The following is an 18,401-nucleotide window of genomic DNA, read 5'->3' as shown; positions in this document are numbered from 1 at the left end:
TAGTCTTGCAAATCTATATCTATATATTTTAGAATTTTAAAAAATTGAAAATTCGTTTCCTAAAAAATATTAGAGAAAATGATAAAATGACTACGGTCTTACAAATTATACAAACTTAAAAATATTGAGAAATAAAAATAAAAAATTTCTTTTTTAGAGAAAGTTAAAATAATAAAGAAAATAATTACGAGTCCTACAAATCTACATCTGTATATATTCAAAATTAAAAAAACAAAAATTGGTATAACAAATGCTAAAGAATCGAGAAAGTAAGAATCGGTCCCACAAATTATATTGTTTAAAAAAATACAAAATATAAAAATTAAGAAAAATCTTTTCAAAAGAAAGTTAGGAAATCAAGAAAATAATAATTGGTCCCATAAATCTATATTCATATTATTTTAAAATTTAAATAAATTAATTTTTGAAAAAAATCAAAATATCGAGAAAATATCACTCAGAAACCGAGCGTTCTGAGGCCATTTGGCCGAGTCCACCATAGCTCCACTTTATATTATACTAGATGAAAACTTGTGTGTTGCTCGAGAAATTTTTATAAATAATAATGCTACAATTATACAAAAAAGTAATTATTTTGTACATAATATGGTTATTATTATCCTAATTAAACCCCTAACGAAAATTTAAAGTGTCTGAAAATTTCCAACGAAATATATAAGAAAAAGAATTAGATCTCAAAATTTTAAGTTTTCACATTTTGTGGCTACGGAATCGATCGAATGTTCCGTTACTTGAATTGGAGTAGAATTTGGGGAGCTCCGAACAAATAGTGCAGAAATAGAAGAAATTGTCGTAATTTGAGGATCAACAAAAGGAAATATAATATCTAAAATTCTATAATAATATATACATAATTGGAATAGAAATATATGCATACACTATTATATATTTTTACTGCAATTCTTTTACCATTTATATGTGATTTAAAATAATTAAAAAGATACATTAGGTATAAAAAATTCCTATAATTAAGTACAAATAAGAAATTTGATATATTTTATTGAATATATTATTCATAATTAAACTGACGATGTGCTTATATATAATACAAACGGAATATATTTGTTACATATGGATATTTTTTATAAGTTACATACATAAATATATAGATAAAGAAGGTTTAAATAACGAAATCAATATATATGCATATATCTAATACAAATGGAATATATTGTGATATATGCAAAAGGAATCAATATATACATATAATCTATGTATTAATGTGGACCTACTCAATTCAAAGCTTTGGTGGAACAAGAGCATATCTTGTAACTACAACGTAAAAAAAAAAATGTTTTGGTGGAGAATTATGATGGTACTTTCGTTTTGTAATATGGTGATAAATCCCATTAATGGATACCATAAAAGTTTGAAAATTGATTTTTTAAAAAATACTTTAGATTTTACGAAGTCATATGCAAAGACTTAAAAGTTTAAGAAACCAAAAAGAAGAAAAGTTTAAGAAACCTTGATACAAATTTGTTACATAATTTTGGCATTTTGAAATTCGAAGAAAGAATATCAGATATATCAAAAACAATTATTGGAAAAATAATCACTAAAAATATTTTAAGTGTAAGAAAGATAACTAAAGTTTGTCGAAATATACTTTTATAAACCTTACAAATTTAAAACTTGTGATTTCTCAATGATTTTTATTTTTTGGCCAACAATCAATATTATTTAAAGACTAAAAAGTTTTTAAAATTATTTATTCAGAATTTGCAAATTTTAAATTTTTGTGAATTCACAATCAACTTTGTTAAAAAAAACTAAAAAGTTTGTGATCACTTAAATAATATCATAACAAATTAAAATTCTGAAAAAAAAGGATTATTGAATAACCCAAGTATCATGAATCGAGGAGAAGCATTGGAAAGATGCTTCAAAGTGAGAATACAATGCAAAGTACTGAAGTGAAACACACTTTCTTCACAGAACAACAAATTCATGACTTACTATTACGAGGAGTTCAATACTGTGAATTTCCAACAAACATCGAAACCGAAAACTACAAACATACAAGCAAACCGGAACCTTAAACTTATTGTAATATATGCCAATTTTCTATCCTATCCCAGCAAACTTCTTCAGAATGATTTCAGGAGCTTCCTGTGGCAAGTCCATCTGCTCCTCGAGCAAGCACTAATAATTAGGAGAGCACAAGACTGGGTTTGTCTCTGCGTTTGCCTCAGCAAGGGCCGCCTTGATGGCTTCAACTTCTTTGTCGTCCAATGGCAGCGGGCCCCACTTAGCTTTATCCCCCGGAGGCTCGACAATGTAGACTCTTCCATCACTCAGTCCCACCGCGAATTGGGTTGGAATTTGTGGATGGGCAGCAATTGCTGTCAGGGACGCATCGGATCTGCAAAGAAAGCATCAAAAGTATATTAGCACATGATGAATTATGGATTAGTCTTGGTAGCTTCCTTCTGGTGCATGAAGAATCATGCCTCGGTTAATGGTCAAAGAGTTCTTATGATATCGTCCTTTCAGAGAACAGAGCGACACTGAAAGATACTTTGTGAGGGTACCTTGCAATTTGGGGAATGTAAGCATTTTGACTGATCCGGTAATACATGTCGAGTGTCAGAATATCGAACACTCCAACAGATCCATCACCAAATCCAGCATAGACCATCTGTCCATCACATGAGAAAGTAGCATGTATGATCGGTGTGGCATATCCTCCGGCCCAGCCAAACCCTAGCTCTTGTAAACTTTTTCCAGCAGACCACTGCAGTAAAGGAAGAAGAGTCTATGAGAGGAAGCCATTTTCACTGTCTATACCAAGATATATATAAATAATCCTCTGTTTGCACGCACAGTTAGATTCAAAGTTTTTCATATCCTTTTGTGATTGGGCTCCCACCTGTACCAGGCAGCTCAAACACATAATCTGACAAGGTGTGATAGATCGAGGGCAATTGGGAAACGAGTTTGCAAAGTTTGATGAATCAAAGTTGAGGAAAACCTCTTCCAAATAAAAAGAGCAAAAATGCTAATGACTTCGGGGTTGGGTTTGCCAAGGGCAAAGTAATTAAAAGAGAATAATAAGAAGAAGAATACCATCACTTCACGTTGGAGATCTTTTGCGTCGTATATGGCGAGACTGGTACTGTTTGCGGACAGAAAACGCCTTTGATCTCTGTGGAACTGGACACTGGTGTCAAGCAAACTCAGTGGCATAATTGTGTCAGGATGCTGCCAGAATTGAGCTCTCTGCTTTTGCCACTCCTCGGCTTCCCACAGAATAATCTGCACAGGTAAGAAAACAGAGTTCATGATGTGCCTTTTTCATGTTCATGATAATGACTGTTTTTCATATAATGTGTAGATGCTGACCTGAGCATCTCCTCCAGAAGAGACAAGCACATTGAGGCTGTCAGAGAATGCAAGACCAGTGACTCGTTCCTTGTGACCCTTGAGCTTGGTAATGATCTGGTGCAGAAGGACAGGATATAAACCTAGAATATTTGGGGGTTCCAAAAGAAAGTATATCGAGAAAGGGGATCACTGTCTACCTTGTTAGAGCGAGCATTATGAATGACAATCGAGAAGTCATCCATTCCAATTGCGATTACATTATTGTCTCTAGGATAGAAAGCAAGACAGGTTGCTGCCGGTGGGGTCGGCATGAAATTTATCATCACCTGCAAACAAAAATGAGTTTACATGATAAAAATATCACAGATGTAAATACATTGCAGATGACATGAATTTACAATCTTGCCCTCAACTTCTTCTTGATCTCGTCGTTGCTAATTTCTATAGGCAATTTAGATTGACCGAACTTTTCAATTCGAATTTGGAGTAAATGAGGGGGTTCCTTCCAAACTTACTCGTATTTTTATATATGCATAAATCCTTCAGAAGATAAGTATATGATTACAACAATCCAAGCCAACTAATGTAACACATGACCAAACATTGGAACTAACCTTGAAATAAGGTATGTTGAAGAGGGATACAGTCCCCCCCGAAGCAGACAGGAGATATGAATCATTCCTTGAAATAGCCATACATGGGAGCACTTTGTTCGGAGGGGTTTCAGTCAGCTGATTCGTCATCAAGTTTGAGCTATTCTTGGGATGCCATAAATGAGGGGTAGACTTCACGGTGGCCTAGATTCATCATCACAGTGATAATGACATTATATAACAATAATCAAAGTTTATTATTCAGGAAAAGGATCAATGTCTCTTCATCCAATTATAAGTTAATACAGATACATTACCGTCCCGCTCGGATTGAGGCTGTCCTGAGGCCATTTCCACATCAGGTGGACAGCGTCTGATGCTAATGCCAAGATGGCATTACCTGCATTGGTGTAGATGAGCTTCGATATCTGCACAAAAGACAGGATAAATTTTTGCGATTTATGTATGGATTGGATAATAACTTGGCTTTGATCCTACATCGTTAAGTATCTTTACAAGAGCTCTCTCCAACAACATTGCACCGATACCATTATAGAAAGGGAAAGGATAGACAGAGCCATAGGTTGTTCCATAAAGATGAAAATTTTAGTTAAGTTTTCACCCATTCAGTAGGTCCAATTGCGTATCCAAATATCATACCTTCCCTGTCTTCAAAGAAGAAGAAAGTCCCAAGGATAGACAATGAGACGGTTCATATGCATTGTGAAACTTCAAATCCTCAAGTCCACTGTAGACAGTACATTCAGGTTTCGGCTCCTCTTTTATTGAATCCTCTTCCTGAAATGAACATGCTCATCAGCAACAAACATAGACATTCCGATATCTCTACGGGGAACCATCAAATCTCGATGTTACCCTTTTATGACTCTGCTTCACGGCCTCAGTACTTTCAAGGTTGCAGATAGCCGAGCTTCCATTTATTGCAAGCTAATCAAAAGAAAATGGTTTTAGCTTAAAGAGAACCTCTTATTTAGAAGAAGCGACAAGAGTACCTCAGCAAGTACACTTAATACCAAGGCACCTACATTCTTCAGAGCTTCTGATAAGACTTCACAACCACTGTTGGCATGATGTTCCTGCCTTTGTTGAAGGCTGTCATGCTCACCACTAGTACCAAATATCCTAATTTTCTTGTTAACAGCAATCGCTGCCAATAATGTCCCATCCTTGTTGAAACGAATTTGCGGCCTCACCTTAAATTCAGTAGCAGGAAGTTAAAAAAGCACGAATCCTCCATGCCATGGTAGGAAGAAAAATTTTGAAAGAGGACAGCTACTTAACATGTTAGAAACTATCAATTAGGAATACTTACTGGCAAGTCTCCATCTGCGTCAGCGGTTGTCAGAAGCTCGTCATGGTCCATGTCCCAGAATTTAATCCGGAAGTCATCACCTGCAGCTAAATACTTGTTTTTGCTTGCTGCAAAGTGCACATTATTCACAAATTTTTCTGCGAGTCCTTTATACCTTCTCCTTATATACCCTTCATTCTCATCCCATTCGACCAGGAATGACTCTCCCTCTAGATTCGTTCCACAAGAGAAAAGCCTGAAAGTTTTTCCATGTGGGACGAATACATCTAGATAAGATATACATAAGACCTATAGACGCAAGTTAAAATAAATTCAAAAAAAGACGGGATGGGCATCGGTACCTGCTATTGGTGCCGCCATAAGCCATAAAAGTGACCCCAAGTCCAGGGGCATCATAGTCCACTCTGGCACCAAGATGATCATATAGCCATGCTTTTATCTTTCCATCCTCCGATGTTGAGAAGATGAACTAAGGCATAGTTACATTTTTTTTAGCAGCAAGGAGTAAAGTATATGTCAGATGAATCCGATGTTGTATGTATAAGATCTTACATTCAAAATCTATCCTAAATCTGGTCTAAAAGAATCCTTTTCTTAATCGTTGATTGTTAGGGTTTGACGGAATATTTTAAGACCAGATTAGATCTAGGCTACAATGTCTAGAAAGGAAAAAGTTGCGCTTACATTGACTCCATCCTTCGAATGTGGGCAGATGGAGCAAATGGTAGCATTATGACCTTCAAAAGAGAACTTCTTGGCCCCGGTCATTGCATCCCAAACCTACACGAGCAAATATTAAAACTTCTTGCATTAGGCCTAAACAGTGATTTATGTACTGATATATCTAAATTTTGATCTGCATACCTTGACTATCTTGTCAACACCACCGGTTATTACTAGTAGTTGCTGTTCCGGTTCCGAGAATGCTAGATCGGTCACAGCACCATCATGAGCATCGATCTAGATGATAAAAGAATGTTTCGTGAAAATTCAGGAAAAAAGTTTCCTTATCAGGTACAGAACAAAAGAGAAAAACAAGAAGTATAATCAGTAATTCTCTACCTCCAAGTGTTGTTTAACATCACCGTCCGAAAGATAAGAATACAACTGGACCAGGTTTTTCGAATAGGCAGCCCCTTATAAAGACATTAAATTGTCGTTAGGAGTGGGTGTCCATAAGAAATGCAAAGACTGAAACTAAACTTGATATTTACCAAATAAATCACCATCAGGGCTCCAAGTTACTCGAATAATGGAGACTTTCGGATCCTTGAACATGGCTCTCTGAAGAAACACAAGAAAACTCAGTATCCATGTCAGTAACAGAATACTGTTTCTGAGATAAACTCGATTCAACTTGTACGAACCTTGAATGCCATTGAACACGTAGAGACGTCCCAAACCTTGAAGCTTCCTGACCATATTTTATCGCCTGAAAAAACTTCCCAAAGGCTGATGTCTCCAACCTCCGTTCCAACTGACAATGAACATTATGCAATTCATAAGTCTATGTAGAATACTTAAGGCTCTGTTTCTTCTGGTGAACTTGCAAAAATCGTCCAGTTTGCCATTTGTCTCCCTTCTCCCAGAACAAAGGAAAAAAAGTACTGGATTGCTGAGACTCAACAAGTCTTAATTTCCAATCCCGAAGTTTTTTTCATCGTGAAAGAATTTCCTTATATTCTTGGCTCTCCAAGAAGAGAATAACTAGAAAGCTTTCCCAATTAATTAGCGAAATATAGCCAATTCTACATAAATATACGTAGATGGAACTTATGCATAAATAATATTGCCAGTTATGTAATATTGACCTAAAAGAAGAGACTGCATGGTTGGATGAAAATCAACGCTTGTTGGAAAAGAGTCCACGTAAACTGTGCTTATAACAGTTTCAGGCAGGTCGTTAGGCTCATTAAGAGGTGATTCCTGTCCTGGAACCTGCAGACAATTTTTTTATAGGAAAAAGTAAGAGATGGTTCATATATCATGAGATACTTCACATTAATAAAAAGCGATTCACCTTGTCTACTTTCACAGTAGGCCCAGTATCATTGTCAACAACAGTGCCATTTTGTGCACATCCTGCTGAGAGAAGTATTGGTGGGTCAATATGATCATTCTACAGCGGAGCTCAAATAAAGCCCAAATAGATACAAAGGTAATATTGTTCAAAGATGGAAATTGTTGATTACCTCCTTCAGAAGAGAGAACACTGATGGCCACATTGGGGGCCACCGAATGGGTTACAGTAGATGCACTAGTCGGCCACCCAAAGGAATGAGCTTCCACAGTTTTGTCTTTCAAAGGCTGACATGGAAATCATGGACTCGTGAAAATGTTTCACTTTAAATGAGAGACTACTTTTTCAAAGGAAACTTACATCATAAACTGGTTGAGAAGTTGAAATTTCGGGAAGGGAGCAGATATGATCCTCAAAGAGAGTCTTTATATCAGGGATTGGCCGAGGATTTAAACACTGACTATGCTGCCAATTCAAGCTGTAAAAACAAATAACTAAAATCATTACTTCACCTGCAAGTTGAAAGGTAAAATTTGTAGCATTAATGGCCACGTTCAGATTGCATATCAATAATTACCCTTGGTTTATAAGGCGCTTCAACCTCTGCTGTTTCATTGCAGGAAACTTGAGTTTTCCGTAGAAAATGGGATTTGCTTCAATAATCTTCCGTAACTCGGTCATCATAATCGCCCTTGCTGACACTGCATTTTTATAAGCCGAAAGCGACTTGTATTCCCTGTCAAGTACATGCATCAAGATCTCGTCTGTCCCCAGGATAAGAATGAAAACCCAATTTGCACATAATAGTTTAGTACCTGATGTTGCAGATACTTAGAAGTTGGGTCATTTCTTTGAACAAGCCATCATCATACGCTGCAAAAACTTTCAGGTCCCTCATGAGGATATCCAATGCCTTGTGACGATTGTTCCTGTATAATAAAATGTCGAAAGATGTCATATTAGATTGCTACCACCTATTACCAGTACAAATAGAGATTTCAGGATTATAAGCTTCTTACTCATCCAGTGCCTCAAGGAAATTCTGCTTCCTCATCTCGAAATAAATCTTTGTTGAGTACCTATTGTCGTCATACTTTGTGAAGGCGCTGAGATACATCTCAGCCACCTCCCATTTCCCGGCGAGCACCAGCTCCTCAAAATAGTCCATGTAAAAGTAAGATGCAGATTCTTGCTCAAGCCTTGAAAACAAAACGGTCAAATTAGTGAGAAAAGAGAGAGACACAGGCCTTCCGAGGTTAATTAGACAGGAGATCTATATTAAGCAGGAAAATACATACAATCGAGCTGTCGCATTGTAGCCTTCTTCATTAAGAAACTGTAGGATCAAGTACAAGAGCTCCTTTTTGAGCAGCGTCATTTCGGAAGGAGGCATATTGCCAATCTGGGCACCTATCAGATAATCTAGTTAACGAGATAAAAATGGAAAATGAAGTACACAAACATATTATTATCGACCAAATTCCAGTCTGCAGATCATACTCAGATCACGTGGGGAAATTGCATAAATTAAACAGAGGATTGAGATTTTTTTGTCCATATTTTCCATTATGGATACTGTCAAATCAGATTAAAACCAATAATAATTAGTAGAAATGGCCCGAGGATTGCCCAGGAAACTGATGATCAGAAAATGGGAAAGCTAAAAAAGCACCGGAAAGTCCAAAACCAGGTTAAAAACCAAAATTTTAAAATCAACGACATTTCTTCCAGATCAAGCGCAAAAAAAAAAAAAGCCCCGGTTAAAAATCGAACGAGAATATTTGTTTCGACGATCATCACCGGGAAGTCAAAACCCGGTAAATGGCGTACCACACGGCCTTGACGAACGGAAAGGTAGCATTTTTTTATCAGAAAAATTGAGTGAATAAACTGAGAATTTCACGATCGTTTTAGCAGAACAGCAAAACGCCGCCATTAAAGCATCAGAAACAGCCAAGAGAACAGTCCGATTGCTCGAAACAGAGCGGATTTTGACTGGAATCGAAACGAATTAGGGGGCAGAGGCGGATCAATCAAGCAGGGAGAGAATCATCAGAGGCTAACCTGAGACCGAATTCTGATTACGCGAACCCGATTTCTCACTGCTAATCCTCAATTCCTCCCCCTCCCCTCTGAGAAGCTCTCAGTCTCTTCTTCCCACAGCAAACAATATCAGAAAATTGAGATAAGCTCAGTAGTGAGGCACGCAATGGTGGGGGGCGCAGCGCAGCTTTTATAAGGCCGGGGGAAAGGTGGCGATAAGTACAAGGTAAAAAGCACATGTGCTTATGATGATAAGCTACCTAGCGTATCACCGCGCTTATGTGATACACGAACGGCGTATTGCTTTGTAGGGGTAGTTGCCGTTGTTTTGTCGACGTGTCTTCTTGACCGGGTTGACCGTGGGGTGGGGCGTCACTCTCCTCGTCGTTTCATGAAGAAATCCCATAGAAATGTTGTGCCGTTTCACCAATTCCGGAAGAGACGTACGCGACATGCATGCAAATGTTTCCACAATTACACCATCGCCGCGCCGGAGCCGATTGATCTCATGGTGATCAGAGCTCTAATTGCAAAGCTGTGGTCCCACCTCACTTTTAAGTTACTTAAGCTCTCTAAACAGACGCTAGCCGATCGACGATAGAAAAGAAAGAAAGGAAAATCATGCGGAGGTTTGGCCTTTTTCTGCGACCGCAAACCTGAAAAAAGGTAATGCATTCTTTGTAGCCTATCGACTGGTTCTATTTGTTTTTTGAATAATGTCATTCTGAGAGTTGAGCTTGCAAAAGCTCCGGTGTGAGGAGAACGTGAAATTTCTATGGGCAAATGGTACGGTATGATGCGACGACTTTATCGGCTTATTTTTTTTAAAAAAATAAATTATAAATTACAAAAAAAAAAAAAAAGAAGAGGAAAAAATGGGTTGGTGAAGGACTTTGAAGTCCTTGCCATTTTTGGCGATATTCAGTCCTTTAACATGTACTTAATGCGGCCAATATCTGTATCTCCCTAAATTTTATGTTTAGGTCAAAGCCAGCTTGTGGTTTCTCTATTTTGTCCATTAAAAGTGCAACATTTGTAAAATACATGGTAATGATATTACATAGTATTTCTTACTTTGGCAATTGGCACCTATAAAAAAAAATATTTTGGCAACTGGAATTCAAAAACTATTTCTCCTTCCAAATATATTGTTATTTCATTGTAATGTTTCTGTTTTTGGAAATTGGAATCCAAAAAGTATTTCTCCTTCTTTTTATATGGTATGTTTATATGTCTCACTTTATCGTGACATATAGTGAGCATTTCGATTTTTAATTCACCTGCCAATTTTTGAAATGTATGTAATTATTTTGAAAATTACCATTATTTTATTCAAGATTTTCTGATTCAAGCACCAGACTATATAAGCTCGTATTGTCTGTTGGTGAGCATTCTAATTATGTTTTTTTTCCCCACAGCATTTTAATTATGTTGACATGCAACTCTTCATAGATTAGTACATGAACGAAGTCCACTATATCAGCAATGGACTGATTCGATAATTGGTTGACATACGAGTAAGATAGTATCTCATGGTCGAACGATGAGACACAATTACATGTGTGTCAATCAACGATCGAATTAATCCATTGCAAATGTGATGAACAAGGGTCATGCAACATGTTTGGTTCGATCAATCTTAACAATTAGGTGCGATATCCTTGTCATTTCAAATCTTCATCTTCTTGTCGGAACTTTACAAACTAATTAAAACCGTCAACCTCTCTGTCTCTGATGTCGGACATCCACCTCCTACAATGCAACTTACCTCTATCGGTTGTTATCAGACAAATGAAGCCAAATTTGTCCCGGCGATGGCCAGATCTAGCCTTGCTAGCTAGCCCTCTGCGAGCGTCGAGCAAGGAGACCTCACTGGAGCTTGCCTTCAGCTCCAGCAGGAGTTGCTGAAGCCTTTTTTTAAAAAAAAAAATTGAAAAATTAATATTATAATTTAATTCTTAATATTAGGTGAATGTTGGCCTTTTTGTTTTTACTAGTCTTCTATACCTTCTATTGCACAAATTCGTTATCGCATACCTATTATTATCTTTATGGGAGTTACTCACATTTTTTAACAAAAAAGTAGTTCTTATTAATAAAAATAATGATTAATTTGAATTCAAAACAATAATTTTTAATAGGGATAAACTTCTCTTAGGAGGCTCCTTAAAAAGAGCTGAGTTGCCACGTCACAGTTTGTTGGATGACTGTTGATAACGAAATAATGAAAATTTTATTAAATAGCAAGAAACGTATTATTCAATAAGAAACTTATTGTTTTTTTAAATAAGAAAATACTTGTTAAATAGTAAGAAACTTATTATTTTGTAAGAAATTTATTATTTTGAATACAGTAAGATTTTTATTAAATAGCAAATTTTCTTGCTAAACAACAAGAAACTTATCTTTTTTGAAACCACATTAAAAGTGCACTTTTAAGGAGGTTCCTTGTACTGGCAAGATTCTTTTCAATAACATTAGAGGAAGTATAAATAATCCAATAATAATGTTTCAAATAATTGTCTTATTCAATATGATTTATCTATCTATTAAATCATTAATATATTAATATTACAAAGATTTATCAAGGATAATCCGTTCATGCATTTAATAATTTGTAATTTTATTTTTGCTCAAAAAATATTGTTTTGTGGGATTTTAATTTCCAAAATGGTAGTTAAATATATTTGTATTTTTTTGAATCATAATCTCATGAAATTAGTAATTTTTTTTTCAAATGACCTTAGTATCATTAAATTAGTTTGCTTGCAATAATATTTTTCCTTTTAAAATTACGTTAATAATAAATTGATTGTTTCTTTTAGCGTGCTATCTATTGCAATGCACCCTATCGTTATCACAAAGTTATATAATTTATTTAGATTTTTGAAAAGCAAACTTGCTTTTAAGTCATTTAGTTAATTACTAATTTTGTTGATAATTTGAACAATATTAATTAAAATTTGTTATATTTATGAAATTATGGATTGTCATTTATATTAACCAATTCTTAGCTATTATATATATATATATATATATATATATATCTACATATAATATTCTACCTAGAATCAATTTCTACATTTATTATCACTTATTAATAATTTTCTACATTATATTAGTTCGAAAGAGCTTGTTCTTGTATATGTTAAACGGTGCATTTTATCATATACAGAGTGTGGATATATGGATGCTATAATTAATATAATCATATAAGTAATTTTAAATTATATATCATAATTTTTCTACTGAAAAGAAATTTATATATTGTTGTTCACGCTAATTACGCTCTACACCTAATTGGCAATGCGAAGGAAAGATCCAGGTGTGTTGGGAAGCAATTCCAAGTATATCCACGTGTCACTAGCCGACCCCACCAAAACAAAGTGTGTACCACGGTCTTAGAAGTCCGTGGGATTGTTTGGAGGCTAGATTTGGGTTTTCAAGATTAGAGTGCTCCTTAGACGATTCACGGTTCAGGATTTGACCATTTAGGTTTCTCCATCAATTTTCTACGCACGAACACGAGTCTGAAATCGATCAAGTGGCTATGAAGCCCACTCAATTGATATTCAGCCACTATTCAGCCTAAGAAGCTGAGTTTGAAACTTGATGCAAGTGAACCAGACCTTTCAATAATCTTTGGCAAGCAGTGCCAAAGGAAGATAATGTCTCCGCCTTAAAAACCCTGGATAGATGAACGAGAATTAAAAGGTGCAGAAAAGTAAGGTGCGATAAACGAAAGTGTGGGGAATTGAAAGTGTGATGAAGATAAAGTGCGATAAACGAAAGATAAAAAAGTACGGGTTTGATTGATATGTGTGCGGAGAGCCGAAAACGAACTAGAAGACACGCATATATAGGCGTGTACATAAAACCCTAGAAATACATCGTAATCGGATACGCCCATAAAATACGACATCGGAATAAAATGCGAATATGAAATTGACTATCTAGTCTACCTAAATTACCTAAAAGATAGAATATTAAACTATATCGGAGAAATATCCGACTTATTTGACTTCCTAAAATCAAAGATAACACGAGAATATTGCTCTGTTGATAGACAAACGCATGTGCTTATATCTTCATTATGGGAATGGGCTCTTCATTGGGCTTCCATATTTGGACCTCATTCATGGGCTTGGAAAATTTCAACCCAAATCTATTGAAAAATCAATGAAAATCAATGAAAATCTATTAAAATTTCAACAATAATTTGGACTCCAATGAAAAATCAATTCAGGTCACCATCTCCTCCCGGGTTAGGTCTAAATCTATCCAAATTCGGAACCAACGACCATGTAACCCGATCCAAGGATTTTCAAACGGAGTGCAGAAATTAGGTGTAAACAATTCAATCTTGGGCATTTATTATACTGAATATAGTTGCTATAACAATAGAAAAATATACTTTTTTTGAATTCCTCTCAAATTTTATAATAACATAAGAAAGTTTTACAAAAATTATTTATTGATAAGGCAAATTGACTATTCTAACCCTATTAATAATTTCTAGGAATCAATTTTTACTTATATAATATAGATATGGATATGGATATGGATATAGATATAGATACTTTTTTTTTCCCAAAATCTTACCAAACCAAATAATTTAACCACAATCTCAATTCTAATCCCGCACAAATCCTAAGGCATTCAACTCTAATCACTTCAATTCATGTCATGCGAACGGCACTCCCAATACGGTGTGTTAATTCCTTTGTAATCATCAGTTGTCCTTTCGCCGAGTACCGTGGGCTGGTTAAATGGGCTGCCTTCTCTTCGTTCAGTAATTAGAGGGAGATTGAGAGTCCCAAATGGGTTTTTTTAGTTTGGATTTTGCAGTCTTTTTCAACTACAGGTTCAGCTAATAATTCGTCCTGTGTCATGTCTAACTGCTAAATGAGTTTAGATCATGAAACCCAACATCGGCGATCAAAAATAATTCTACACAAAAAAAAAAAACAAAAAAAAAAGAAGCAAAATCAAAGGGGACAAAAGGAGGGCGGTGGCCGGTGGTGGGGGCCTCGCCGGCGACCACCATCCCCTGATTGGGGTTGTCGGTGACCACAGAAGACATCGGCGATTCCAATCGGGAGATGGTGGCCGCTAGCAAGGGCTCCACTGTCGGCCACCGCCTCTCCTCTTGTCCCCTTTGATTTTGCTTTTTTATTATTTTTTAGAAAGAAATTTTTATAGATCCCACTTGACAAATTATCATGAGTCACGTGGCATCGGTATTACATGTCATCAACTTTAGTTAAAATTGATGTCGTGCTAATATTGATATCAAATCGATAATTTATGTCATTTTTTATAAAGAAAAATATTCGTGATAGAATTAATAAAATGAAAAAAATTCTTACTTTTTAATTAATTAACCCATAAATTAATTATGTTACATCGGAAAGTACGTCTATTCAATAAATTATTTGTTCAGGCATATATGGCGCGAATATATTTTCCTCTCTCATTGTTTTGGTTGAAATGAAAAGAAATGAATTATTCGATCAGAATTTTCCAGGGATTTCCATCTATTTAGACACGGAAAAAAGCAACAATGATCAAAGATTCGCATGTTGAGTGGTAAATAATAGGGGTGTGCGTGGAAACCGGATATATTCGGAGTTGGTCGAAATTTACTCGTTAGGATATGGTCTGGGTAACTCATATTGAAAATAGGGTAGGGTCTGGGTATTAAAATAAAAAATAGTGAAAAATTAATTTCGGTTCCTATTTACAGGGTATTCAGAATCGAAACCGAAATCGATATCCGGAACTAATTTATACTTACTAATTAAAAAAAACAAAACAAAAGGAGTAAAGTTATATAGCAGATACTAGACAGTAGAATGGACGAACTCAGTATCAATTTTAAGCTCTGAACTCAGTCTCTCTCTCTCTCTCTCCATTTCACACACTCCTCTCCTCTCATAGTCTCACCCGCCCACCTTGATCTAAATCCCACACCATAGATTAGATAGCAGAGAGAGACGACGACAACGATGGATTCGTTTTGGATTTGATTCGCCTGCCGCCTTCTTCATTCAATCCCAAGAATATCCTCAGGTACCCTCTCTCTCACTTGTACCTCTGATCCCCCATCCCCCCAAATCGACCCGATTGACTCCTCAATATGTCAATTTGACCACCGCTTCCGTTATATCCGCGTGTTTTCCTCTGAGCTCCTGTTTGAAGTGATTGTTTCATGGTGCTTTCATTGATTTCCTTTAGCCTCTAACCGCACCTGATTTAAGCTCAAGTTTCGTTTTTCTTTTTTCTTTTTTCTTTCCTTATCTTTTTGTTCCTTCTCTGAAATTACAGGTTCCACCGGTTGACTCCTTAATATTATCTTTTTGTTCCTTCTCTGAAACAGAGCCGATTCTAGGTACTCTAGATACTTGAAAAAAAAAATTATAGGTTCCACCAAGTACCTGGAACTTGGGGTATAATATAGGTTTTTGGTTCGAGATTCAACATGATAGAGTTTGAGTTTCGTAAAAGAAAAGGTACTCGGAACCGATCACCCATAATAAAAATAGCCTTATACTCATATGTTGTATTGAAAAAATTAATACAAAGAAAAAAAAAGGAGTAGAAAAGAAAAACAAGCTGAATGATTGGATGGATTTTTCGTCTCACTCATGCTACAGTTGGTTCGCATGAATAAAATTGATGGGAAATATGATAAATATGTAATTAGAATTGAATTAAAACATGGAAAAAGAATTATAATTGGATGGAATAGGAAGGTGGAGATTTGAGACTTTTTTATTTGACCGATCAATCGGTTAAACATAATAGAATATTAAAAGACGAAAATGCCCTGACCTAAGGAAAATTAAAATAATATTTAAAAATTATTTTAAATTATTTCAAAGCCCGGTAGACCATGAGTCATGATTGGGCTAACCAGGAGCTTGAGAGCCCTATCTCTCTCTCTAGAGGACCCAGGCTCCCGAGCCCTGCTTCGACAAACTAGGGCTTGCACATTGACTTGCTAGCCCTAGGAGGCTTTCGGAGCCTGAGCTCCTCAGAGGACTCAAGTTGTTTAGAGGGCTCGAGCTGCTCTAACGAGCCCTTGAATTATGTCAAGCTCGGCGAGCCGGATCTGGTTTTGTCGGCTTGAGGACAGGTAGGAAAGTATCTTGGTTTGGCCGCAGGTGGAAGTCCAAAGGAGGCCACGGTGGAAGTTGGTGACGGCAATGGAGAACAGGGACGGGTAGTGAAGAGGAGTGACATGGTTTGTAAATTTGATAAATAATTTGGGGTACTTTAGTAAGTTAAGCTCCTATTACTTACGCATAATACCGATCACGTACAGCGGGTTGGAGCATTGTTATTCAGTCCCTATTGCGGATATAAATCCGGATTCCAGTTTGTAATAGTGATTATGATTAGGGGTCAAAACAAACAATGTAATAACTATTACGTAAATAATAGTTCGTAATTCCATTCCTATTACGGCCAATCGAACATAGCATGAATGTTTTCAAACTTGATCCCGCCTCGGCTGGTTTGACCAATTAAACTAAGAAACATTGTTATGATAGATCGGGGTTGCAGTGGCCTATTTAATTAAAAGTTTAGCCAAAATTGACAAATTACGTTGGTCAATTGAACCATTCATTTGCGGTGGGATTGATTTCTCAAAATCTTTTTTTTTTCAAAAATCTTTTATTAAAAAATTGAAATAAAATAAGTTTAAGAAAGAGTAAGTATGATTTAGGATATATTGAAATACAAATTATAATATATGATATCTTTTAAAGAATATTATTTGATTTATCTATACTGTGTCCCATGATAGTTATTTTAACTGTGATTTTATTAGGGGTGCAACGGGTGTATGGGTGGATTTTTCTAAAATTTTTTAGTCCTTATTTAATTTGGACCGTTTATATAAAAAATCAATCATTCATAGTCATAACTTTGCTTTTTTTCTGGTGGTTTTTTTATGGAACTGAAAAATAAAGAGTATTCAATTACTCTTTTTAAGAAAACGAGAATGGAGAAAAAATCTCATATATGTCATTTTGTCTCATTACAAGCAACGTTACACATATATACACGAGAAGACTCCAGCATTGGAAAACAAAGAAAATTATGGAAGGCTCTAGAAAAGGAAAGACCATGGAGTTTCGATGATTAAGGAGTTAGGGGTTGAGGTTCGTTTCATGGTGGAATCGTGGTGTGGAAGAGCAGTCAAGAGCTGAGGGAAAGAAAAAATGGGCATGACTGTATGAGAGAAGAACGATCAAGCATTACGGTTTAAAATAGAATTTTAAAAATGAAAAATTATAAAATGTAAGTTGAAATATATATTTAAAATATATATATACCTGTTCGAATATCGCTGGATTTTTTGGTCGATCCTAGATTTTTCTGGATAGGCTTTTTCTGGCCGTAAAACTCGCCCATATGGTATATTTTGTTTTTTGAGTTCGGGTATTTTGATCCCAATAGGTTCGGATATTTCAATTTTTCAGACTTTTACTCGCACTCCTAGATTTTATGAAATTATCCTCCACAAATGAATTATATTAAAAAGAAGAAAAATAATATTTTAAATATACGAAGAAAAGTAGAAAACTGAAAAAATAACTTTCTTTCCACAACTTTTTCCTATCTTTCCGTCATGTGTCTCACATCACCTTTCCCTCTCCTCTCCATTGTCTTTTCTTCTACCCGCCTTCCATTGCCTTTTAGTTTTGCTCTTTATCTCATTTAAAATGACTTTCTTTCATTACTTGAAAATTCTAAATATGATTTTGCTTCATTTATCCGCTTCGCATAGTGCGTGCGGAAGATCCAGTGATTATAGTATTTTTAAAAATTTATGAAAGTCAATAAAAACATAATTATGTTAGATTGGTAAATTTTTCATGTCTTTAAAATAAAAATACAAGTGGTCAGTCCAACGATTAAAATAGTCGAATTATTTGAACCATGATCGATCGATGATTGTGCGGTATTGAAAACATTGATTCCAAATATGAGATTATTCATAATAGCCCGAGGCACTGTTATAAGGATAACCTTCATACACGACAAAGAAATC

General features: G+C 35.6%; 1 protein-coding gene and 1 long non-coding RNA gene across 3 annotated transcripts; one reads left to right on the top strand and one right to left on the bottom strand.

The window, feature by feature from the left end:
• Window positions 1-1,933: 1,933 nt before the first annotated feature.
• Window positions 1,934-9,514, bottom strand: LOC116188514 (topless-related protein 1-like). Of its 2 annotated transcripts, none has more exons than XM_031517927.1 (26): window positions 9,359-9,514; window positions 8,593-8,704; window positions 8,314-8,493; window positions 8,110-8,223; window positions 7,872-8,030; window positions 7,655-7,772; window positions 7,467-7,581; window positions 7,295-7,359; window positions 7,086-7,212; window positions 6,642-6,751; window positions 6,489-6,558; window positions 6,337-6,410; window positions 6,139-6,234; window positions 5,959-6,054; window positions 5,616-5,743; window positions 5,275-5,509; window positions 4,988-5,155; window positions 4,818-4,889; window positions 4,602-4,739; window positions 4,259-4,369; window positions 3,963-4,145; window positions 3,546-3,674; window positions 3,367-3,462; window positions 3,091-3,279; window positions 2,556-2,758; window positions 1,934-2,386 (listed from the first exon to the last, which is right to left on the bottom strand). In XM_031517927.1, the coding sequence occupies exons 2-26, from the start codon at window positions 8,685-8,687 to the stop codon at window positions 2,167-2,169; spliced, it is 3,291 nt and encodes a 1,096-aa protein (XP_031373787.1). In that variant the 5' UTR covers window positions 8,688-8,704; window positions 9,359-9,514; the 3' UTR covers window positions 1,934-2,166. The 2 variants fall into 2 exon arrangements, with proteins under 2 accessions (XP_031373787.1, XP_031373789.1); XM_031517929.1 differs by having other exon boundaries at window positions 7,295-7,356.
• A 5,666-nt stretch (window positions 9,515-15,180) lies between these two features.
• On the top strand, window positions 15,181-16,837 carry LOC116188447. The gene is made up of 2 exons (XR_004152257.1): window positions 15,181-15,409; window positions 15,665-16,837. It is a non-coding gene; the product is annotated as an uncharacterized LOC116188447 (long non-coding RNA).
• The last annotated feature ends 1,564 nt before the right edge of the window (window positions 16,838-18,401 follow it).

Source organism: Punica granatum, chromosome 8, assembly GCF_007655135.1.
Source record: "Punica granatum isolate Tunisia-2019 chromosome 8, ASM765513v2, whole genome shotgun sequence".
Lineage (NCBI taxonomy): Eukaryota > Viridiplantae > Streptophyta > Magnoliopsida > Myrtales > Lythraceae > Punica > Punica granatum.
Note: the sequence above shows the minus strand (reverse complement) of the source record. Positions and strands in the feature narration are given on the sequence as shown.